The 22,266-nt window shown below is 35.0% G+C and overlaps 1 protein-coding gene and 1 long non-coding RNA gene across 9 annotated transcripts in view; one reads left to right on the top strand and one right to left on the bottom strand.

Annotated features, from left to right (window-relative positions):
• LOC145546030 (uncharacterized) overlaps positions 1–22,266 on the bottom strand; it is a 1,126,586-nt gene that overhangs the window by 366,521 nt on the left and 737,799 nt on the right. The window lies entirely within an intron of this gene.
• The window catches only part of IPO8 (importin 8), a 67,279-nt gene that overhangs the window by 1,981 nt on the left and 43,032 nt on the right, over positions 1–22,266 (top strand). For 4 of the 8 annotated variants that reach the window (XR_014082429.1, XR_014082430.1, XM_081591721.1 and 1 more), the window contains exons 2-8: positions 2,240–2,321; positions 7,551–7,707; positions 10,214–10,372; positions 11,357–11,513; positions 16,547–16,636; positions 18,319–18,413; positions 18,851–18,935. Coding sequence is in view for 6 of the 8 variants with exons in the window: in XM_081591721.1 (XP_081447847.1) it covers positions 2,240–2,321; positions 7,551–7,707; positions 10,214–10,372; positions 11,357–11,513; positions 16,547–16,636; positions 18,319–18,413; positions 18,851–18,935 (825 nt within the window). In the remaining 2 variants the exon portion in view is untranslated. Of the gene's footprint in view, positions 1–2,239; positions 2,322–5,500; positions 5,591–7,550; positions 7,708–10,213; positions 10,373–11,356; positions 11,514–16,072; positions 16,097–16,546; positions 16,637–18,318; positions 18,414–18,850; positions 18,936–22,266 lie in introns of those variants that run through there. The other 4 variants (XM_081591724.1, XM_081591725.1, XM_081591723.1 and 1 more) reach the window with 4 other exon arrangements.

The following is a 22,266-nucleotide window of genomic DNA, read 5'->3' on the forward strand; positions in this document are numbered from 1 at the left end:
CCACCCTATGGACTGTAACCTTCCAGGCTCCTCTGTCCATGGGATTCTCCAGGCAACAATACTGGAGTGGGTTGCTATGCCCTCCTCCAGGGGATCTTCCCAGGGATCAAAACAGTGTCTCTTAGGTCTCCTGCATTGGCAGGTCTGTCCTTCACCACTAGCGCCGGCTGGGAAGCCCCTTTGTTTGTGACATTTCAATCCAAATCCATACCAACCTAACTCTGCCCTGCCCCATATCCACCCAACTCACTACAGACCACAACTACCTCTGCAGCTTATTAAAAGCAGCTTATTGCTGTGTCACTCATATAGCATTTATATTTAGTATAATATAATGTTTTGGATTGTAATATGCTCTAAGTATTCTTTTGAATTGTAAGTAGAAGACCAAAGTATAATGTCACATTGCCTTTTAATAAATATGGTTTTAATGTTGGGTTTTGTATGCTTTATCCTTTACCACCACTGTAACATCCTTCTTTGTTGGATAAACCAGTGGGTAACCTACCACAAGTGATTAGGGTCCAGCTCATTTCTTTTAGTGACTGAACAACAAGAGTAAAATTTTGAATTATCTTATAATTGTTCTCCCTTTCATCCTCTATGAACTGCAGAATCTTAAATTTTTGTATATGAAGTAAATTATTTATCTATAATTGAAACCACTAAGTTGTGTCTAACTCTTTGTGACCCCAAGGACTGCAGCATGCCAGGCTTCCCTGTCCTTCACTGTCTCCCAGAGTTGCTCAAATTCATGTCCATTGAGTCGGTAATGCCATCTGACCATCTCATTCTCTGCCACCCTCTTCTCCTTTTACCTTCAGTCTTTTCCAGTGAGTCAACTCTTCCCATGAGGTGGCCAAAGTATTGGAGCTTCAGCTTCAGTCATTCAAATGAATATGAAAAGAATCAATATTTTAAAGATGCCAATTTTCTCCATTTTTTTCTTGAACATTTATCTCAATGAATGTTATTATAAATAATAGGAAAGGTGATAAATTAAAAAAAAAGGAGTGGTGTGCATAAACCTAGTGGTGCGCTGAAAGGGATGCCACCATAGATCCAGGCTCTAGGGAGGAGGTAAGCAGAACAGACTCTTTGTGACATTGTCTGGCTTAGCTTCACTGGGAATTTATGAGTCTTTTCTGGGAATGTCAGCAGACAAGGCCAAGTGTAAGCTCTGAGAATGTGGCAGGCCTGTAATGTGGTCCAGGTACTAGATATCTGGAGGGAATATGATCAGAAGGAATAGGCTGCTTGCTCTCTCTCTCTTTTTTTTGCATCTATAGTCACCATGGCCAAACTCAGGAGTAGGTCAGAGTAAAACACGTCTGTGGGGAGAAATGGCCCAGGCAGTAGGCACTTCATCAGCTCAGGCTCACTTGGGCACTGCTAAGTTTAAAAGATGCTCTGGCAGCAGAGGGCAGCTGGTGACAAGAGCTCTCAACCCTGTCTCTTGAGATACATACACGGTTACAATCTGGACTGGCTTATGCACAGCCATTGTTCATTTTCTCTGTTGGATTTCCCATTTTCTGTAGTCCATTTTTTTCTTTTTCATTAAAAGTACTAACAAAATTGAAGTACAAATAAGCTGGAAAGAAACACTTGTATAAGTCACTCGCCTGGAAAACTGCATTGACAAGAGGAGCCTGGCAGGCTACAGTCCATGGGGTTGCAAAGAATCAGACATGACTTAGCGACTGAGCACAATGTATGAGTCAAATAAAAATTTGAAATTTTAAATTCATAAAATAGCTCCTAGAATTTATTAAGAATAAAATAAATATTCCTTTTACAGAAGAGTGAGGGGAATAAAGAATTTGTGGAAGAAAACAAATAGCCAACCAACAGGAAAAAAATTCAAGCTAGAATAAGTGTAATTTAAAATATGAATAAGGATGAAAAGTTTTGAAGGAATGAAAATGCTAATCTCTATATTAGATAGATGGGCACACATACAATCCACTGTGGGAAGCATAAATTGCTACACCCTTTCTGGAGAACATTTTGACAATATATATCTAAAAAAACATGAAAGTGTTCTTAATCTTTTATTCATCGATTTATTCTAAGTAAATTTTTTTTGTATTTTAGTAATTTTCATTTTGCTTTGGAAAGTTTCTTTTCCTTTAAAACTTTTTCTTTTGTTTGGACAGGAATGTATTCAGGAACAGGTGCTGACAGTTATTCACTTGTATTGCCCTATTTTTAATAAAATATTTCTTTGTAATTTCAGTCTTACAAGATTATCAATTTTGCCCCCAGTTTACTTCGGATTATAGTGTCTGAGCAGGTGGAATTCCCAGTGCGCCAGGCAGGTGAGTTGGTTTTTTTAGTCCTTTATAAGATTATTTATGGGTAAAACTAGAACTAGAGTTTTATGTCATTTCTAAAATCTGCTTTCTTTGAAAACATAGGAACCATACATGAGGTATTTCTCATGGCTTAAAAACTGACTCTCTTTTTCCCTTGAAATTTAGAGGTCCATACGGAGCTCTTAAATCTGCCATAGCTTTTTCTGTCCTCTTTTCCCTTCTAGCTATTAATACAGTTCCTTTTCTCTATAACTTTGGCATTTTTCCTCTTAGCTTATTCAGTTTTAATAGCTTTATCTCCCTAATTTTTAATGATTCCTGGTGGCTTTGTCTTTAGACCCATAGATTAACACCATGAATTTGTGTATATGAATTTGGCTCCATTCCATGTGTCAGATCATGGAGGGGGAAGGTTTGCACAGGTGTTCCTAACTGCATGATGGGAAGCAGAACTTTTGTTATAAACATGAACCTTGCTTTTGGGTCTGTGGATCTTAGGGTAGTTCCTTGGTGTTTTTTTTTATTATTTTTCTTCCTTTTTTAAATGAACTGGTCATTAGAAACTAGAAGGTTAAAAATGGAGCATGAAGAATCCTGGAAAGAAAATAATTTCAAGTGAAGGGGATAAAATGAGGGTAGCTAATTTGTAAGTATATGATTGAAGAGACTTTTTAAAAATTATTTGACATACACTCATAGATAAATTTGGCAATATAGAAAAATACACAGAAAAAAGTAAAAATATTACCCTACATTCATTACTCAGAAATGACCATCATTAACATTAGGTGACCGTTACTCTGTGCAGATAAAAGGATAGATGAACAGTTTTATAGAAATGGAATTATATTCTACATGCTGATAAAAGTATTTAGTTTTACTTGAACATAACGATAAAGTAGGGAATCATTAAATTTTGGAAAGATATGTATGATTTCCTAAAGGATCCCTTTGTGGTTAAATTATCTTATGAAAAAGATAAGTTTCTTATGAAAAAACTATGGAAGAACATTCATGGTGGAATTATTTTTACTTTAATAAGGTTTATGAGACTTCAATGTAAGTTTTTTGAAATCACAATTCTCAGTTTAATGTTTGTTTTATAAAATGGGGCTGTTTTGAAACCACATTTTGCTAAATGGAACTTACTTTAATAACCTAAGTGTTTATAGGGCCATTGTGAATTTGCTATAAAGCTTTGCAATAGAAATAGTATTTTTAAGGATCTTAAAGCAGTTTATTAAATTAATAAGTCTTATTTATATGACATACAAATATTTCAAAAAAGCAATTTATATTATTAGATTGCTCTTAAACCTACCCCATGAGATAGCTACTATCAACTTTGGTGCATGGTTCTCTAATTCTTTTTCTGTAGGATATGCTGGTTTTAAAAAGTAATAAAAATCTGTTTGTACTACACATGCTATTTTGTAATTTCCTTTTTTTTCATTTAACCATATACCCTTGGGAGATCATTCCATGTCATTGCACAGACATATACTTCATTCTTTGTAACAGTTATTTAGTATTTCTTTTTTTTAAAAAGAGAAGGTATATTTTTGAGATTTCCATACTCCCATTCCTCTATATATTCTTTTTTAAAAAAAATTTGTTTTTGTTTGGAGGATAATTGCTTTACAATGTTGTGTTGGTTTCTGCTGTTCAATAACATGAGTCAACTGTAAGTATGCATATATACTCTTGAACCTCCCTTCCACCCCTTCCCCATCCCACCCTTCTACGTTGTCATAGAGCACTGGGCTGAGCTTCCTGTGTTATACAGCAACTTCCCACTAGCTATCTGTTTTATACATGGTAATGTATATATTTCAGTGCTACTCTCTCAGTTTGTCCCATCCTCTCCTTCTGTATTTCTTTGAATTAGAACTGCCATAGTGTATTTAAGCAATCTGATACTGGTGGGCATGTCCCTTATTGCCCCTTTTTGTTGTTTTTGTTAGAGGCAATGCTAAAATGAACATCCTTGAACACATATCTCTGGATACTAGTGGTGATATTTTCATAGCATAAACCAAATGGAAATGCTAGGTTAATGATATTAACAATATTAACATTTACAATTTTGAATCTTATCACCAAGTTGCATTTGCTTACTTTTTCTATCAACAGTACATTAGAATGCTGGGTTTCCCATATCCTCACCAGTTCTATACAACTTTGAATCTTAATAACTTAGATAATTAAGTTTTGGTATAAAATGTAATTAGCATTTAAAAGCAATTTTTATTTATAATTTATGTAGATTTTAAATGTTAGCCACAGGACAGAGTTTCTCTTGGTTGTTGATCATGTCCTAATTTATTAGGACAACTTTTTACTTTACAGCATCCATTTTATTATACAGTCTGTGTATATACTGTGTAGAAGTCTACATTATAACTATCCTAAATTTAAGTGCCATTTATAAATTTTCTTTTCTATTTAACCTATTATTAGAATACAAAGATACCCTAAGAATCATGGTGACACTCACACAATTTATCATTTTAGCATGACATTTAAAACAGAATGTTATGATCTTTGATTTTAAAAAATCAGCCTGTTTATATAAAGCTTAAAAGTTATGCTATAATATTAAGTGGAAAGACATGGTTCTGTGAAATATTCAGTTCTTGATTTTTTTTGCTTGTGGGCAATTAATATTCTTGCTATTATCAAGAAAGCTTGTTAGTGAGTGTCCTTTATTACTTTACTGGTAAGAAATAGGAAATGAATGTAATATTTTGATATTGGCAAGCTGAACAAGATAAATTTGGATGTTTGCTCCACTGCTTTCCTTTTGATTGGTAAGCTTAGTAGCATTATCAAGGTGTTAACCTCAGTGTTTCAGAATACAGAACCTAGAAATTAACAGGAAGTTGCCTCTGATTAGTCCAGAAGCACTTCAAGATGCTCTTTTGTTAAAACTCATGTGTCTTATTTGTAGGAAACTTTATGGCTCTTACTCAGAATCTATTTAATCTTGTTTTAGATATAATTTACACACTCATTACCTTATTTCTTAGCCTTTAACAGATTAAAGTAATAACAAGAGAGAGAAGGGGAGAAGGGCTACCAAATTACTGTGAAAAATAGAAAAACTTAAAAACATCAACTCAAAAAGCATAGCATTCTGCTTCATTAAGTTTAATTGCATCCTTTCCACTTTGATGTTATAGAACCCAGTTGATCTGTGTGGTGGTGGCTCTGGGTCCAGAAGATAGAGCGTACGTGATGATTCATTGTGTTTCAAAAGGGGAGAAATGCGTGTATGTTTTCAAGTTAATTTCAAACTTAAGATACTTGAAGTTATAAGTAGATTTTGCAGAAAAACAAATTTTAGTACTTAATTTCTTTATGAATGAATTAAGATATTTGTATTTAGTTAGCTCTGGCATATGGTTAGATAGACATTTGAAGTAAATGATTAAAGGGATATTTTTAGATTATTGGTAGAGTTTCAGTTATTTTTGGTATTTTCCCTTCATTATCTTTAGTAATCCATGATTATGAGCATAATTAATATTCTATTTTCAAATTATTACATTAAGTTCAGTTTTATTTTAACTAACTGCATGTTTCTTGCAACCTATACAATTTGTCAGTGTCTTTTATATAGGCCATCTCTTATGGTGTCCCAGAATAAAAATATTTTTAGTTATAAAATTAATAGCATTTAATGAATAACTTATGAATAGGTCCATGATTTTACCATGTCTGTATCTTTGCTGTCTGAAAGTAGCTTTTTATTTTCAAGATTAGTTCTGTAGGGATTAAAATGGCATTGTGATTTTTTTTTGTGCAAAGATTAATCTCATGAAATCAGTCTGAACTGCTGACAGGTTGGACCGTATTCTTAGATCATTTATTCATTTTTTCCAACAGTTAGTGTATTTTTATTGCCGATGATGGTTACATAATAAAATAAGTATACTGGGGTAAACGATGGTACTTAGTGCAGAGCCTGTGTGGTCTGACTTAAAAAAAGACAAAAACCCAAACTCTCACACACAGACACATTTCTCTCTCTCTCTCCCCTGCCTCCCTCCCTTTCCTTTTCCCTGCCTTCCCACTCCCCCCGCTCCCCTCCCTTTCTCCCTTTCCCTCTCTCTTTCACTGTCTCAAATAATTTTTGTTTTTATCCTAAAAAATGAAAGTCTTAGGTGAAATTGTCTTTTTCAGACCTCTGTTGAATCAAAACTAATGAAAGAGGAGCTTATAGGATATCAGGTTCATAATTTCATTGGATTTCTGTTGCATTACAGCCAATGTAGAACATGTTTTGGTTTAATCTTTGTGGTATAATGCTTTTCTGGCCAGTTTAGCTTATGTTAAAATTGAGATGAAGGGAGGAGTGGGGAAGAAGGGAGAGGAGAAACTTAAGGGAAGACAGTTATAATGCTTTGCAGGTCATCTCTCTTTATTCTTATATTTTGTGTGTAGGTAAGAATATGACATTATAAAAACATATGTATTCCCAGTGCTCAGCTGGGTTGGTGAGAAAGCTTTGCATTCCCTGTCAGAACTCTGTAGCTGTATATTAGCTGCTTTCAGAAGTCTTTTGTTAAATGTTGAAGATGATTAAAAAGAATAGGAACCAAATCATTGATGATTGTACTTTGATAGAAATAAACAGATAAGAGATTTCCTGAGATTTTCCAAAAATATTTGAAAGCTAATGTTCTTTTCTCTATTGTTATGTTTGCAAGTGGCACATATTTCCGAAGGGTTAGATAATAATTTCCAATACTATAAAAAGCATACAAATTTCAAAATGGTAGTGTGGGATAATAATAGCCAGTGAAAGAAAGAAAAGGCAATCTATGTGAAGGACTGTAGAATTTCACCTGTTGTCAGTTCAGTATTGGGCATTATGAACAGTATGACTCTCATGATCTGAAAATTTTTTAGTAGAGTTGCATTTAGACCATTTTGTATTTAGTATATAGGTACATACTTGAGTTCCTTGGTCATTTTTCTGTCATGTAAACTCTGGAGCTTTATTTAATGAGATGTTTTCTGCTTAGATTTACTTTACTAGCTAAAGAGAAACTTTAAATTCTTATTCATTTTCCCTTCTCCGCTTGGCTATTTATAAGATTTTCCATTTTTGCTGGGTGTCATATTTAGCATTGAAGGGATTAGCCTTTCATGCTCTGCAAGGCTAGATGAAAGCCATCTTTTCGATACTGCTACATTAGCTTTTTTTTTTTTTCCCCTCTAACTTAGCTGCCATTTACTTGAAGAACATGGTGACACAGTATTGGCCGGACCGAGAACCTCCGCCAGGAGAAGCAATATTTCCATTCAACATTCATGAAAACGATCGCCAGCAAATACGTGATAATATTGTGGAAGGAATAATTCGGTCTCCAGATTTAGTGAGGTACATTATACTATATCTGTGTGCTTTGTGGGAAGCACAGACTATGTGGATGGGGGAGATTAGATTTAATCATCAGCCTCAAATTTGTTTTTTAAAAGAGATACAAAGTAATGAAGATGGTCGCTCAAAGAATACAGTTTTAATTATTTGTTTTTGCATTTGTAATTCTTTGCTTACATATATTTTTATATATATATATATATAGGTTTTTTTTTTGGCTGCACCATGTGGCATGTGGGATCTTAGTTCACCAACCATGTCCCCTGCAGTGGAAAAGGAGGAATCTTAACCACTGGGCCACCAGAAAGTCCCTGCCTCAAAATATTTTGGAAAGGATTTAGTTGGTTTAAGTAGCCACAAAAAGAGTTAAGGCAAACATGTAACTAAAACTGTTGCGTAGATCTCTGTATGTAAACAACCTATGTTCTCAGTTAGAGCACTTGACTTTTCACTATTTGCTTTTCTTTTCCCTGATACAGGGAAATTGACTTCTGGGGGTTTTAATTTACCACTTTTGGAATACTCTACCTATCTTTTTATTCATTTTTGTGAGCTGAGCATCTGTTCCTTTGAAGAAGATAGGATGGAGAAAGTATAAACTAGAAGTATCTCTGGTTTTTCAAATTTAGATTAGCTGCTGTAGAGTCCAGTAGACTTTCTGTGGTGATGGAAATCTTCTGTATCCATACTGTCTGATCCTTAGTCATGTGCCATAGAAGCCAGTGGAGTCCTTGAAATATGGCTAGTGTAACTGAGGAACTGAATTTCTAATTTAATTATATAACTGGTAGCTGCCCCTATTGGATAGCACAACTATAGAGTCAAAAAAATTATGCAGTCTTAAAATAGGAAAAACAAATTCTTTTCAACATGAGAGAGTGATTAGGTTTCTTTAGAAAAGGCAGGAGGGAAATAGATGAATCTGAGGTAGGGAAATGAAATTAACTTCAAGAGATTAGATATAACTGTATCCCTGAGTGTGACAAGCATCAAACCCCTCTTTGTGCAGTTGTTTCATTAAGAGGAGAAAGGAGGTGTACTGATGAAAGAAAATAGTCTTTATTCTTGTTGGTTGCCCACATGCCCGTCTGGCACTGGCTTCCCTGTGGTACCATCATGTGTCCATTTCTTGGCAAAATCTTTACATTCTTAAATCTCTCTGAATCTTGCAAGCAATGCTTCTACACAGTAACATAGGAAAGGATGGCTGTTCATAGACATCCTTTGCTTGGCTTGGAATGAGAAAGGATTAAGAAGGTCAACCTGAAGATGAAATTTAAAAAAATGAAAAGTTTCATTTTTATTGAATACAGATATGATCTATTGGTTGTTTAGGAACAGCTGCTGGTGGCATAGGATGTTATCTGTATCTTTATTATGAGACAGTTCTTTGTGGCTTTGCTTCTTTTATGTCCTGAAGGCTTAACTGTAACCACTCTTAAATAAATATTCTCAAAGTTTATTTAAAAGTACTGCAAAGGATCTTTTGCAGATAGATTTGGAGACACAAGGAAAAGGCATTATTTTGTTTGTTTCATTTCAGTGAATTCAAGTTATTGGCTGTTGAACTGAATACGTATCTTTTTCTTGGCATGGTGGAATCCTAATTTAGCTTGATTCACTTTCTGACCATTTGCAAGTGACCATGTAAGGACACACTGAGAGTTTGTAGGAGAGAAATTTTTTTCCCTCACTTTCTTTTCAGTTGTGACTGGGATCCAATTGAGGAAATGATTACTGATCTAAGCGTTATGAGATCACATCTTTTATCACTTAACTTCGTGGTTTTATTGAAGATATATGTATATATTTTTCTGTTTTATGTCTTGCCTGTTGCTTTTTTTTCTATGTTTCTTTGCAGATAGCTCTTAACATTCCCCTTCAGGAACTTCCAGCTAGTACTTGGTACTTTGTATAAAATTTAGGATCTAAGTAAGCTTTGATAGGTGCAAAATACTGCATAGCTGGAACTGCTGATGACTGATTCCAGACTTTGGCTCACGGAGATGCTTCCCACTGTTATGTAGGCTTCCATTTTACTTACTGTGACCATTTTTAGGTTAAGTTTGTCCAGTTGAAATAATAAAATACTTTTTTGTTTTGTTTCCCTGTAGGATATGATAACCAAAATACAAAATATGACAAAGTGGGAAATTTTATAAAGAGCTGGGGTTGATTCATTGTCTTTTTTTTTTTTTTGGAGAATTTTTTATGAATTTATTAAATTTTTTTTTTTTTTGCAAAGCTTATCTTTAGGATAAGACCACTTGAAAGGTTTTATACATTTTAGGGAATCACTCATTCTGTTTATTTTCAGTAAGTTTGAGTTGAGTTACTGAGGAGGTGTTTTTTAATAGGACCACTCTTTTTCTTCTCACCCTAGATAAATAACTATATATTGTAGATAAATAGGAATCAAAGTGCTTTTGTGTACAGTACTAGAGGTCTTTGAAGCCTGATATTTATAACTACTTAGATTGTGGACTTTTTTCCCCCTACCTTATAGAGTCCAGTTAACAATGTGTCTCCGTGCCATCATTAAATACGATTTCCCTGGTCACTGGCCAGCAGTAGTCGACAAGATAGACTATTACTTGCAATCACAGAGCAGTGGAAGCTGGCTTGGCAGTTTGTTATGTCTGTATCAACTGGTGAAGACATATGAGTAAGTTGATTTCTATTGGCTGAAGATACCAGCCTTGTGTTACTTAGAAAGAATTACATTGCATAGAGGGGTCTGCTGTGGGTGTTGTGCAGAATCAGGTTAGTTTGGGAAATGTTGGATTAAAAACAAATATGGTAATTTACTACAGTTGTTCAAAGAATCTTTAATCTGCTAATGTGTTAATCTTTCAGGCAGTGCTTCTCAAACTTATTTGTTAGTTTCAGAGGACCATTTATTTAACAGCTTTCCTTGGAAATTTTGATGGAGAGGTACCTTAACATTTGTCTTCAAGTGAGCACATTATTAAGTAAACCAAACATTTACCTTGGATGCAAGGTAGAAAATGTTCAAGTTTCTTTGCTAGTGAGTTTCGTTTCTATAAGAATTGCTTGGAAGGTGTGGGACTAGTGTCATGTTTAATAGCATTGCTTTCTAGTTTCGAATTGCTGCTCCTGCATACAAAGTTCTGTAGTCCTCCTTTTAAAATGATTTTTAGAGGATATTTTAGATTTATACCTATTAAAGTGATCTAACAGCACACAAATTTGTAAACTATTTTAACTTCTCAATATACAGTATAGACAAAGAACTGTTTTTTCCACCATATTATTTGTTATATAGTAGGAATATCTATTTAAGCTGGCATATCAGCCTGTATTTTGTGGCAAGAATTGTGGTATGATGAAAATTAATCTAAGTACTAGCAAAATTGATTTAGGAAAGTTGCAAAGCTGTTTTTGATTTTTTTGAATTAGTCCAACTCTTTCTAAACAGATTTTAGGTACTCTGCCTGAAACAGGGATGTGCTTTTTCAGAGTTTCTCTCAGATTTATTCTAACAATCCAAAGTGAAATGTAGTACAGTGTTTGGAATGTTATTGTTTTAATTTTATATAGTTTAGAAATACTTGTTTTCATTCATTGTTTATAGCTCTTTTGTGGGGGTAGAAATTATTGTTCTCTGGTTTTGTCTTTGCTCATGTAGATATAAGAAAGCAGAGGAAAGAGAACCTCTTATAGCAGCAATGCAGATATTTCTGCCTCGTATTCAGCAACAAATCATGCAGCTCCTTCCTGATTCCTCACATTATTCTGTATTAATACAGAAACAGATTCTGAAAATCTTTTATGCACTTGTGCAGGTAAGTTTCTATAGCAGAAGACAAATTTGATGCCATGTATTTCTGCCTTACACATCGAAAGTGCTCAGTAAGTGTCAGTTATTGTTTATTGTTAAAAATTACATATTATATATTCTTACATGTATTTCTTAAAAAAAAAAAATCCTTATGAGAGAACAGACTTAGAGAGGTCATCTTAATTGTCCAAGGTTATCTGAGTGGCAGGGCTGAGATTCAGTGGCCTTATGTCTTTCACCCCAGTGTCTGAAGTCTGAGTATGGAAGAAACAAGGTAGTTAACTGTCCTAAAACCTGATGATTTGACTAGTCTGTCCATAGCATTCTGCCTATAGATTAGTTATGATTATTGGAGAAGAGAAAGGAAAAGAAGAGAGTTCTTTTTTTATTGAGAAATCATATTGATGGTAGTTTGTTTGCATTTGACCCAATTTAAAGCTAACAAATGAAACTGAGTGACTCATTTACCTTCATTTAAAAATTTCCTTTTTCTTATTTGAAAGCTATAATGAACATTAATATGGAATGTTTTAAATATAAAAATATTTAAAATTTAATCCTCGAAAGGCTTGGGTAAGATATTTAGATCTGGACGGAGAAAGAATAATTGCTGTCAGTTTAAACTATTTGAGTGATGAATTGATTAAAGCTTTATTTCATGCTTTCTTGTTAACTTAGTCATGGCAAGAGTGTAGTTTCATCAAGCTAGAGAGTCAGGATAGTTTGGTTTTGTTCTTGGCTTCTATCTGACTGAAGTACTTCTTTATTGTTCTAGAATATTTCACTTTAATAAGGATTTATATTTTTAGGCTCACCTTTTAAACTTTTAATAGAGACAGTCCAGGGAGGATTTTTGTGTTTTTTTCAGCTTTGCCTTTTCTGGGGAAGTGGGAAGGGGAAAGGAGGCACCTCTGAGAAAAAAGAAGAAGCTAGAATACTAAGAAAACATATTCCTTCACCTTTTTTCCCTTTTTTAAAAAGTAATAAAGTAGGAAGATGTATGATGCTTTTGTTTTTGTTTTTCTGTTCAGAAATCTATCTCAGGAGAATCACTTTGGGGCAAACATTTTTTATTCAGTGAGATGTCTTGCCATTAGACATAGTAATATCCCATTTATTCAGAGCCAGACTTCCCTTTCCCACTGGGAGAAGCATAGCCAGGAACTGTAAGTAAGACAGAGGATGATGAAATAGTTTTCTTAAAGTCTCTACTTTTACTTGGTTTGCTAGAAGAGAGCAAAAATCTAATTTTTTTTTTTTTCTTAACATGTATGTGCTAAAAACCTAAAAAATCCAGGAAAAAAAACATTTCAGTAATTTATTACGTGCTGCTGCTAAGTCGCTTCAGTCGTGTCCGACTCTGTGCGACCCCATAGACGGCAGCCCACCAGGCTCCCCCGTCCCTGGGGTTCTCCGGGCAAGAATATTGGAGTGGGTTGCCATTTCCTTCTCCAATGCATGAAAGGGAAAAGTGAAAGTGAAGTCGCTCAGTCGTGTTCGACTCAGCGACCCCATGGACCGTAGCCTACCAGGCTCCTCCATCCATGGTATTTTCCAGGCAAGAGTACTGGAGTGGGGTGCCGTTGCCTTCTCTGTATTATGTGCTAATATAGTAATATTCTTCAGTGAGGAATCCTGGAAACAAAAATTTAGAAGGCTTTTAAAGTGTCATAGTTCCAGTGTTTATGTAAGTAAAGAGTGATTGTCTATAGGGAAAAGGCAGAAAAATTTACGTTAGAAAAAGTATGATATAATGAAATTGATTTTGTCTAAGCACTTATTAAATTTTTATTGTGTACAGGGCTCTTGAATCTTTCATACATATTTCAGAACTCATTTGTCCAGAAGTGAACTCATTATTATCTTCCCCCCAACCCTGAGCCTGCTCCTCCTCTTTGCACCATCTTAAAACCAACTGACTGCCCACTGCATTTAGAATAAAGTGTTAATTTCTTCATATGACCTATAAAACCTTTCATCTTTCGCCTCATCTTATACTATATTTAGCTTTAGCTTTGTTCTTTACACTCCAGCCATATGGAAATTCTTTTAGCTTCATGAGCAGGTCATGTCCTCTTGTCACTGCTGAGCCTTTAAGGCACGTGTAACCTGGAGCACCCTCCTTCCCCTTTCTGCCCTGGTCCATTTGTGCTCCTTCGCCATGTCTCGGCTTGCATATCACTTCTTCCACAGAAGTTGTCTCTTCTATTAGCAGACTGCGTTACGTGGTCCTCATGGGTGCTCTTATCAACATTGTAATGCTTTTATCTGTTCTGTTTATCACACCATATTGTAATTTCTTGTTTAAATGTTTCCCCCCCTCAATTAGAATATAAGCTTTACTTACTATTATATCCTTAGCATGTAGCAGATTTTGGAATTCATGGATGCAGAGGTGCTAAGCCTCATCTCCTGTAGCTCAAGGTGTAGTAGGGAGGGGAGTTGTACACTCTAATATAGTGGAGTAGACTGGGATCTCATGCCACAGTGTAGACAAAATTAATTGAAAAAAGTGTTTCTTGAAGGAAGGATTTTCATTAAAGTCATTAAAATGAGTTTGCATCACAAAAAAGATAATTATGGGAGGAGAAATGAAGGAAACATCCCTATTTACAGCTGCATCAAAAATAATAAAATGCCTTGGAATAAACTTACCCAAGGATGTAAAAGACCTATATTCTGAAAGCTATAAACATTGATGAAGGAGTTTGAAAACAGTACAAAGAAATGGAAAGATATTTTGTGTTCTTGGATTGGAATAATTAATATTGTTAAAATGTCCATACTACCCAAAGCAATCTATAGATTTACTGAAATCTCTATCAAAATATTGATGACATTTTTCACAGAAGTAGAACAGATAATTTACCAAAGACCCTGAATTGCCAAAGCAACCTTGAGAAAAAAGAACAAATTTGGAGATATCATGCTCCCTGACTTCAGACTATACTACAAATACACAATAATCAAAACAGTATCATACTGGCACAAAAACAAGCTTATAGATCAATGGAACAGAACAGAGAACTCAGAAGTAAACCCATGCACATATAGTGAATTAATCCACGACAAAGGAAGCAAGAATATACAGTGGAGAAAAGACAGTCCCTTTAGTAAGTGGTGCTGGGAAAACTGGACAGTCATATGTAAATGAATGAGGACATTGCCTCATATATATACAAAAATAAAGTCAAAACATATTAAAGACCTAAATGTAAGACCTGGAAACCATAAAACTCCTAGAAGAGAAAACAGGTAGCACATTTTGACATAAATCATAGCAATATTTTTTTGGATTTGTTTCCTAAGACAAGGAAATAAAAACAAAAACAAATGGGACCTAATTAAGCTTAAAAGCTTTTGCATAGCAGAGGAAACCATTGACAAAACAAAAAGACAGCCTACTAAATGGGAGAAGATATTTGCAAATGATATTAGCAATAAGGGGTTAATATCCAAAATATATAAACAGCTTATATAGCTCAATAACAACAACAAAAACCCCAACTAAAAAATGGGCAGAAGACTTGAATAGACATTTATCCAGAGAAGACATATAGATAGCCAACAAGCACTTGAAAAGATGCTCAACTTTGCTTATCACCCAGAGAAATGTAAATCAAAGCCATAATGAGATACCACCTCATACCCGGTCAGAATACTTATCATGAAAAAATCTTCAAGTAACAAATGTTGACAAGGATGTGGAGAAAGGGGAATCTTCATACACTGTTGGTGGGAATGTGAATTGGTACAGCTATTATGAAAAACTATATGGCGTTTCCTCAAAAAACTGAAAATAGGACTACCATATGGTCAGCAATTTTACTGCTATGTATATATCTGGAAAAAGTGAAAACACTAATTCAAAAGATATGTACACCCCAGTGTTCATAACAGTATTATTCACAATAGCCATATTATGGAAGCAACTTAAGTGTCCATCAATAGATGAATGAATGAAGATGTTGTATGTTTATGCACATGCATATACATACAATGGAATATTACTCAGCCATAAAAAGAATGAATTTCTGCCATTTGCAACAATGTGGATGGACCTAGAGTGTTTTACACTTAGCGAAATGTCAGGCAAAGAAAGACAAATACTGTTACCACTTATATATGGAATCTAAAAAATAAACAAATGTATGTAACAAAACAGAAATGGATACATAGAATAAACTAGTGATTAACAGGAGAGGGAAGTGGGGAGGGTCAAGATGCATATGGAATTAAGAGATACTAACTACTATGTATAAAATAAATGAGTAACAAGGATCTATTGTACAGCACATGGAAATATAGCCATTATTTTGTAATAACTTTAAAATGGAATATAGTCTATAAAAATTGTGGTCACTTGTATTCCTGAAACTAATATAATATTTTAAATGAACTACATTTCAAAAATAAAAAGATAATTATATGAGGTAATGGAAGTATTGACTATCGTTGTTGTAAAAGTAATTTAACAATACATATGTATATCAAATGATCATGTTGTGTACCTTAAACTTACATAGTGTTATATATCGATTCTATCTCAGTAAAGCTGGAAATATGAAAAGTTTGACATCCAAAGGGGTAAATGGTAAAAAATCACTTATCTAGAGTCTCATGCTGAATAAATGACCTCTTTCTATATTATTTTTATTATTTTTTACTTAAAAATGTACCAGGGACTTCGTTGGGGGTCCAGTTGTTAACACCCCACGCTCCCAATGCAGGGGGCATGGATTTGATCCCTAGTTGGGGAAGTAAAATCCTGGGTGATGCACAGCATGGCTGAAGAAAAAGGAGGAGCTCATAGAAATAATTTATGGCATGTATATTTTCTAGATTTTAAAAATTTAACTTACACACATATGTTTATAGAGCTGTTCTAAGTTAAATTTTAGGTTGAATCATCTGAAATTACTATTTTCATGGTCAAGTGTTAGCCGTTCCATGTATTTCAACCTTTCTATATAGATAAGTTGCTGATTTTTTAGAGGGGAGGAATTATTGTCTGATATTGTTATGCTTTGTTTTCAGTATGCATTGCCTCTTCAACTGGTGAATAACCAAACCATGACAACGTGGATGGAGATCTTCCGAACTATTATTGACAGGACTGTTCCTCCTGTAAGAAAGGGGTTCTGTTTCTAAGAAGAATTGGGAAAAGTTGGATTTGGGTTATTTGTGGTAGACTAATTATTATCCCAACCTGCTATTTGGGGAAAAAAAAAATTACTGTAATAAAATAATTTATGATACATACTCAGCTATAGAAAATTCAGATAAACAAAATTAATAAAATAACTGTTTAATCCAACTAAAATAGATAGCCATTTTTAAAACTTGATAATCATTCCTCTTTTTTTCTCTGCATTCATATACAACATATTTTTTCCTACAGAAAATACTATAAAATCTTTATAGGAAGAAGTGATTAAAAAGGGTATACTGACAAAATCTTATTAAAAAGTGATTAAAAAGGTATACAGAAAAAGAAGCATTAATGAAATCTGTCAGGAGGAGCAATTATACTTGATTAAATTTGTAAAAATGGCATATATAGAGAGTTGTGTGCATGTGTGTGTGCTCATTCATGTCTGACTCTTGCGACCCCATGGACTATAGTCCACCAGGCTTCTCTGTCCATGGGATTTCCCAGGCAAGAATACTGGAGTGGGTACTGTTTTAATATTTAATTTTCACTTAAAATTTCTTAGAAATATTTTGTACGATTTTGAATTTTTTTGTATGGTACATTTTTGCTTAATGCTTCATTTGTTAGATATTTAGCTTGTTATAGGTTTAACTACAAGGATGTAGTTAGATTTCTGGGCACATACATGATTATTTTGTTTGGATAACCTCCTTGCTGTGTTAAGGCTTTGACAGATCTTTAGCTAGTTAGTAAATTAATTAATTGAAGTTGAGTTGATTCACAATGTTATATTAGTTTCAGGTGTTTGGCATAGTGATTCAGTATTTTTATAGATTATACTCTATTAAAAGTTAGTAGAAAGTATGGTTATAATTTTCTGCTTTGACAGATCTTGAAAACAGCTTTCCAGAAACAGTGTATTGGCTTATACTTTAATAAGCAGTGACTGATACCGTTTTGTTAAATTCTAAGTTTGCCAGTTTGATAGGTGAAAGATGGTGTCTCATTTTTATATGCAATAAATGTGATACTATATTTTACCTATCAAATTAACTCAATACAAATTAATCAGATTAATTAAACAAATTAATCAGATTAAATTAAAATATATTAAAATTATATAGAATTATATTAAATATATATTATTAAACATATTAAAATATAAAATTATAAAATATTTAAAATTTTGAGTTTGTCTCCAGATGTTGTCTCCAGATGTCTCAATATTCCTTCATCTATATCTTGGGACAAATTATGTTGAGGTTTAGTTTAGGCACATTAATGCACAGAAATTAATGAACAGTTCAGTGAATTTTGACAGACTGACACTTGTGTTACTGTCTCCCAGATCAAGATATAGAACTTTTCTGGTATTCCAGAGAGTTTCCTTTAGGGGTGTGATGTTGTGTATTTTGTTTTCTACTTATTTGGGCCTTTTAAAGATAGGAGATAAATGTAAACAATAGCACTAGTTAGTTGAAGTTTTGCTTGTTTAATTCCTACCTAGCAATCTGTAAAGTAAAAACTTGCATTTGTATGGCAATCTGAATTCACATTTAATATTGCTTAATTTATATCAACATGTATTCTGCCTTTGTTAGTCACACAAACCCTTTCATTGTAGAAATTTTATCTGGGTGTTTTGTCCTCCTAGGAGACTCTGCAGATTGATGAGGATGATAGACCAGAACTAGTCTGGTGGAAATGTAAGAAGTGGGCACTACACATTGTAGCTCGTCTCTTTGAACGGTAATTCTGGTTATTAGATTTACCATCTGTGGTTAGTATCTCAGTATTGGCTATAATAAAATTGAATAGGTCCCCTTGATGCTGTATGGTATTTGATTATTTTTATTTAGAGGGCAAAAAGTTATCCCGTGCTTGTTTTAAAGCAGGCTTCACTGTGATCATTGGCTTTGAGATCATAATGAGGTGAACGGTCATCTCTGGGTCTTTCTAGTCTCTGTAAAAAAGGATGGAGAGGTGATATTTCTGTCTGAAATTTTAAGTATGGCCTGGAGTCTAAGTGATGCTTGTCATAGTTTCATTTCGGGGCTTGTGAATAAAAGAGAAAGTGTTAGTTTTCTGCCCCAATAGAATGTATCTATTAAAAAGTATTCAAACTAATGAGCATGCTTTGTTTACAAAATTCTCAATATTTAAACATTTTCTCTTTGTGTTTTAAGATATGGAAGCCCAGGAAATGTCACAAAAGAATACTTTGAATTTTCTGAATTCTTTTTGAAAACTTATGCAGTGGGAATTCAGCAGGTAATAAACTTAACATTTTTGAAATAAAAGGATGGTTACTACTGAAAGTAGTTAAAGTCGCTTCTATCATTTAAAAGTAGATTATAAAATGTTAATTAATACATTACCTATTTTTAAGGATGAAATGGTAGCTCTGGGAATCTAATGGAATGCAGTCAGTTTTAGAAACAAATGTACCAGGGTAGCTACTGCAAGAATTCCCCTCCCAAACAAACAAACAAACAAAAAGTATTCCCCTCCTTGACACTGGACTCAACCCTTTCAAGTATGTTGATTGATACTTGTACAGCAGTCACCAGTATTAGATCATGTTCTTCAGTTAACTTTCTGACCTCATATCAGTTTCTTACCCTCTATTTCCTGAAGCCTGCACATCTTTGTTTTAAGTTTTTATAACAGAAGATTTAGGTAATAGGAATTGATCTATTTCAAGAGGAGTTGAACTCAGAAGTTGACTTTCAGCTGAGAGCTTACACATTTTTGTGGAAGTTTGTGAACTTTTCTATACAGTGAAAATTAGGAACTCTTAAAATAATCTAAGTTGATGTTAATGTTTACAAACTACAAAGGATAGATGGACATGAAGACTGGATTATCTGTATTGCCATTTGAATTATGAAATTTTTGTTTCTATTTCAACACATGAAATTTAATAATGATTGAGCATTGGCTATATCAGGGCTGTATTAAGGAAGCAAAGATTAATCAGACATAGTAAAAGGCTTTAATGATAAAGAGTTTCTAGATTTTTATCAATCTCTGCATATTACTCTTCTTTATTGTCAGTAATAGAAAGTTAAATACTTAAAACCTGACATCTTAGATGGAGTAATTCCTTTTATGGATTATCATTTCTAAATGTTACCTTGCAGTGTTTCAGGAAAGCAATGGCTATAATTTTCTCACAAATTATTTTATTGGCCCATTAAGTTCAGTTCAGTACCTCAGTTGTGTCTGACTGTTTGTGATTGCATGGTCTGGAGCATGCCAGGCCTCCCTGTCTATCACTAACTCCTGGAGCTTGTTCAAACTTCATGTCCATTAGGTCAGTGATGCCATCCAACCATCTCATCGTCTATCATCCCCTTCTCCTCCCACCTTCAATCTTTCTCAGCATCAGGATCTTTTCCATTGAGTCACTTCTTCACATTAGGTGGCCAAAGTATTGGAGTTTCAGCATCAGTCCTCCCAATGAATATTCAGGCCTGATTTCCTCTAGGATTGACTGGTTTGATCTCCTTGGTGTCCAAGGGAGTCTCTAGAGTCTTCTCTGAGAACACAGTTTAAAAGCATCAGTTCTTTAGTTTTCAGATTTCTTTGTGGTCCAACTCTCACATACTTACATGACTACTGGAAAACCATAGCTTTGACTAGATGGGACCTTTGTTGGCAAAGCAAGGTCTCTGCTTTTCAATATGCTGTCTAGGTTTGTCATAGCTTTTCTTCCAAGGAATGTGCATGTGTGCTAAGCTGCTTCAGTCATGTCTGACTCTTTGTGACCCTATGGGCCATAATTCACCAGGCTCTTCTGTCCAAGGGATTCTCCAGGCAAGAAAACTGGAGTGAGTTGCCATGCCCTGCTTCAGGCGATCTTCCCAATCCAGGGATTGAACCTGCATCTTTTATGTCTCCTGCATTGGCAACAGGTTCTTTACCACTTGAGCCACCTGGGAAGTCCTTCCAAGGAGCAAGTGTCTTTTAATTTCATGGCTGCAGTCACCATCTGCAGTGATTTTGGAGCCCAAGAAAATACAGTCTGTCACTGTTTCCGTTGTTTCCCCATCTGTTTCATGAAGTGATGGGACTGGATATCATGATCTTAGTTTATTGAATTTTGAGTTTTAAGCCAGGTTTTTCACTCCTCCTTCACCCTCCTCAAGAGGCTCTTTAGTTCCTCTTTGCTTTCTGCCTTAAGGCCCATTAGACAGTTTGTATTTCAAATCCTAAAAGATGATGCTGTTAAAGTGCCGCACTCAATATGTCAGCAAATTTGGAAAACACAGCAGTGGGCACAGGACTGGAACAGGTCAGTTTTCATTCCAGTCCCAAAGAAAGGCAGTGCCAAAGAGTGTTCAAACTACTGGACAACTGCACTCATTTTGCATGCTAGCAAAGTAATGCTCAAAATTCTCCAAATGAGGCTTCAGCAGTACGTGAACTGAGAACTTCCAGGTGTTCAAACTGGATATAGAAAAGACAGAGGAACCAGAGATCAAATCACCAACATCCGTTGGATCATCTTAAAAGCAAGAGAGTTCCAGAAAAACATCCTTCTGCTTTATTGACTATGCCAAAGTCTTTGACTGTGTGGATCACAACAAACTGGAAAACTCGTCAAGAGATGGGAATACCAGACCACCTTACCTGCCCCCTGAGAAACCTGTATGCAGGCAAAGAAGCAACAGTTAGAACCGGACATGGAACAATGGACTGGTGGTTCCCAATTGGGAAAGGTGTACGTCAAGGCTGTATGTTGTCAACCGCTTATTTAACTTATACGTAGAGTACATCATATGAAATGCCAGGCAGGATGAAGCACAAGCTGGAAACAAGATTGCTGGGAGAAATATCAATAACCTCAGATACACAGATGACACCACCCTTATGGCAGAAAGTTAAGAAGAACTAAAGAGCCTCTTGATGAAAGTGAAGGAGGAGAATGAAAAAGCTGGCTTAAAACTCAAAGGTCAGAAATGAAGATCATGGCATCTGGTCCCATCACTTCATGGCAAATACAGTGGGGAAAAATGGAAACAGCACCCGACTTTATTTTCTTGGGGTCCAAAATCACTGCAGATGGTGCCTGCAGCCATGAAATTAAAAGACACTTGCTCCTTGGAAGAAAAGCTATGATGAACTTAGCATATCAAAAAGCAGAGACATTACTTTGCCAACAACGGTCCATCTAACCAAAGCTATGGTTTTTCCAGAAGTCATGTAAAGATGTGAGAATTGGACTATAAAGAAAGCTGAGCGCTGAAGAATTGATGCTTTTGAACTATGGTGTTAGAGAAGACTCTTGAGAGTCCCTTGGACTGCAGGGAGATCAAACCAGTCCATCCTAAAGGAAATCAGCCCTGAATATTCATTGGGAGGACTGATGCTGAAGCTGAAACCCCAATACTTTGGCCACCTGATGTGAAGAACTGACTTCTTGGAAAAGACCCTGGTGCTGGGAAAGATTGAAGGTGGGAGGAGAAGGGGATGACAGAGGATCAGATGGTTGGATGGCATCACCAACTCGATGGACATGAGTTTAAGCAAGCTCCGGGAGTTGGTGATGGACAGAGAAGCCTGGCGTGCTGCAGTCCATGGGGTCGCAAGGAGTTGG

Source organism: Giraffa tippelskirchi, chromosome 4 (assembly GCF_054371585.1).
Source record: "Giraffa tippelskirchi isolate mGirTip1 chromosome 4, T2T-mGirTip1v1.2.pri, whole genome shotgun sequence".
NCBI lineage: Eukaryota > Metazoa > Chordata > Mammalia > Artiodactyla > Giraffidae > Giraffa > Giraffa tippelskirchi.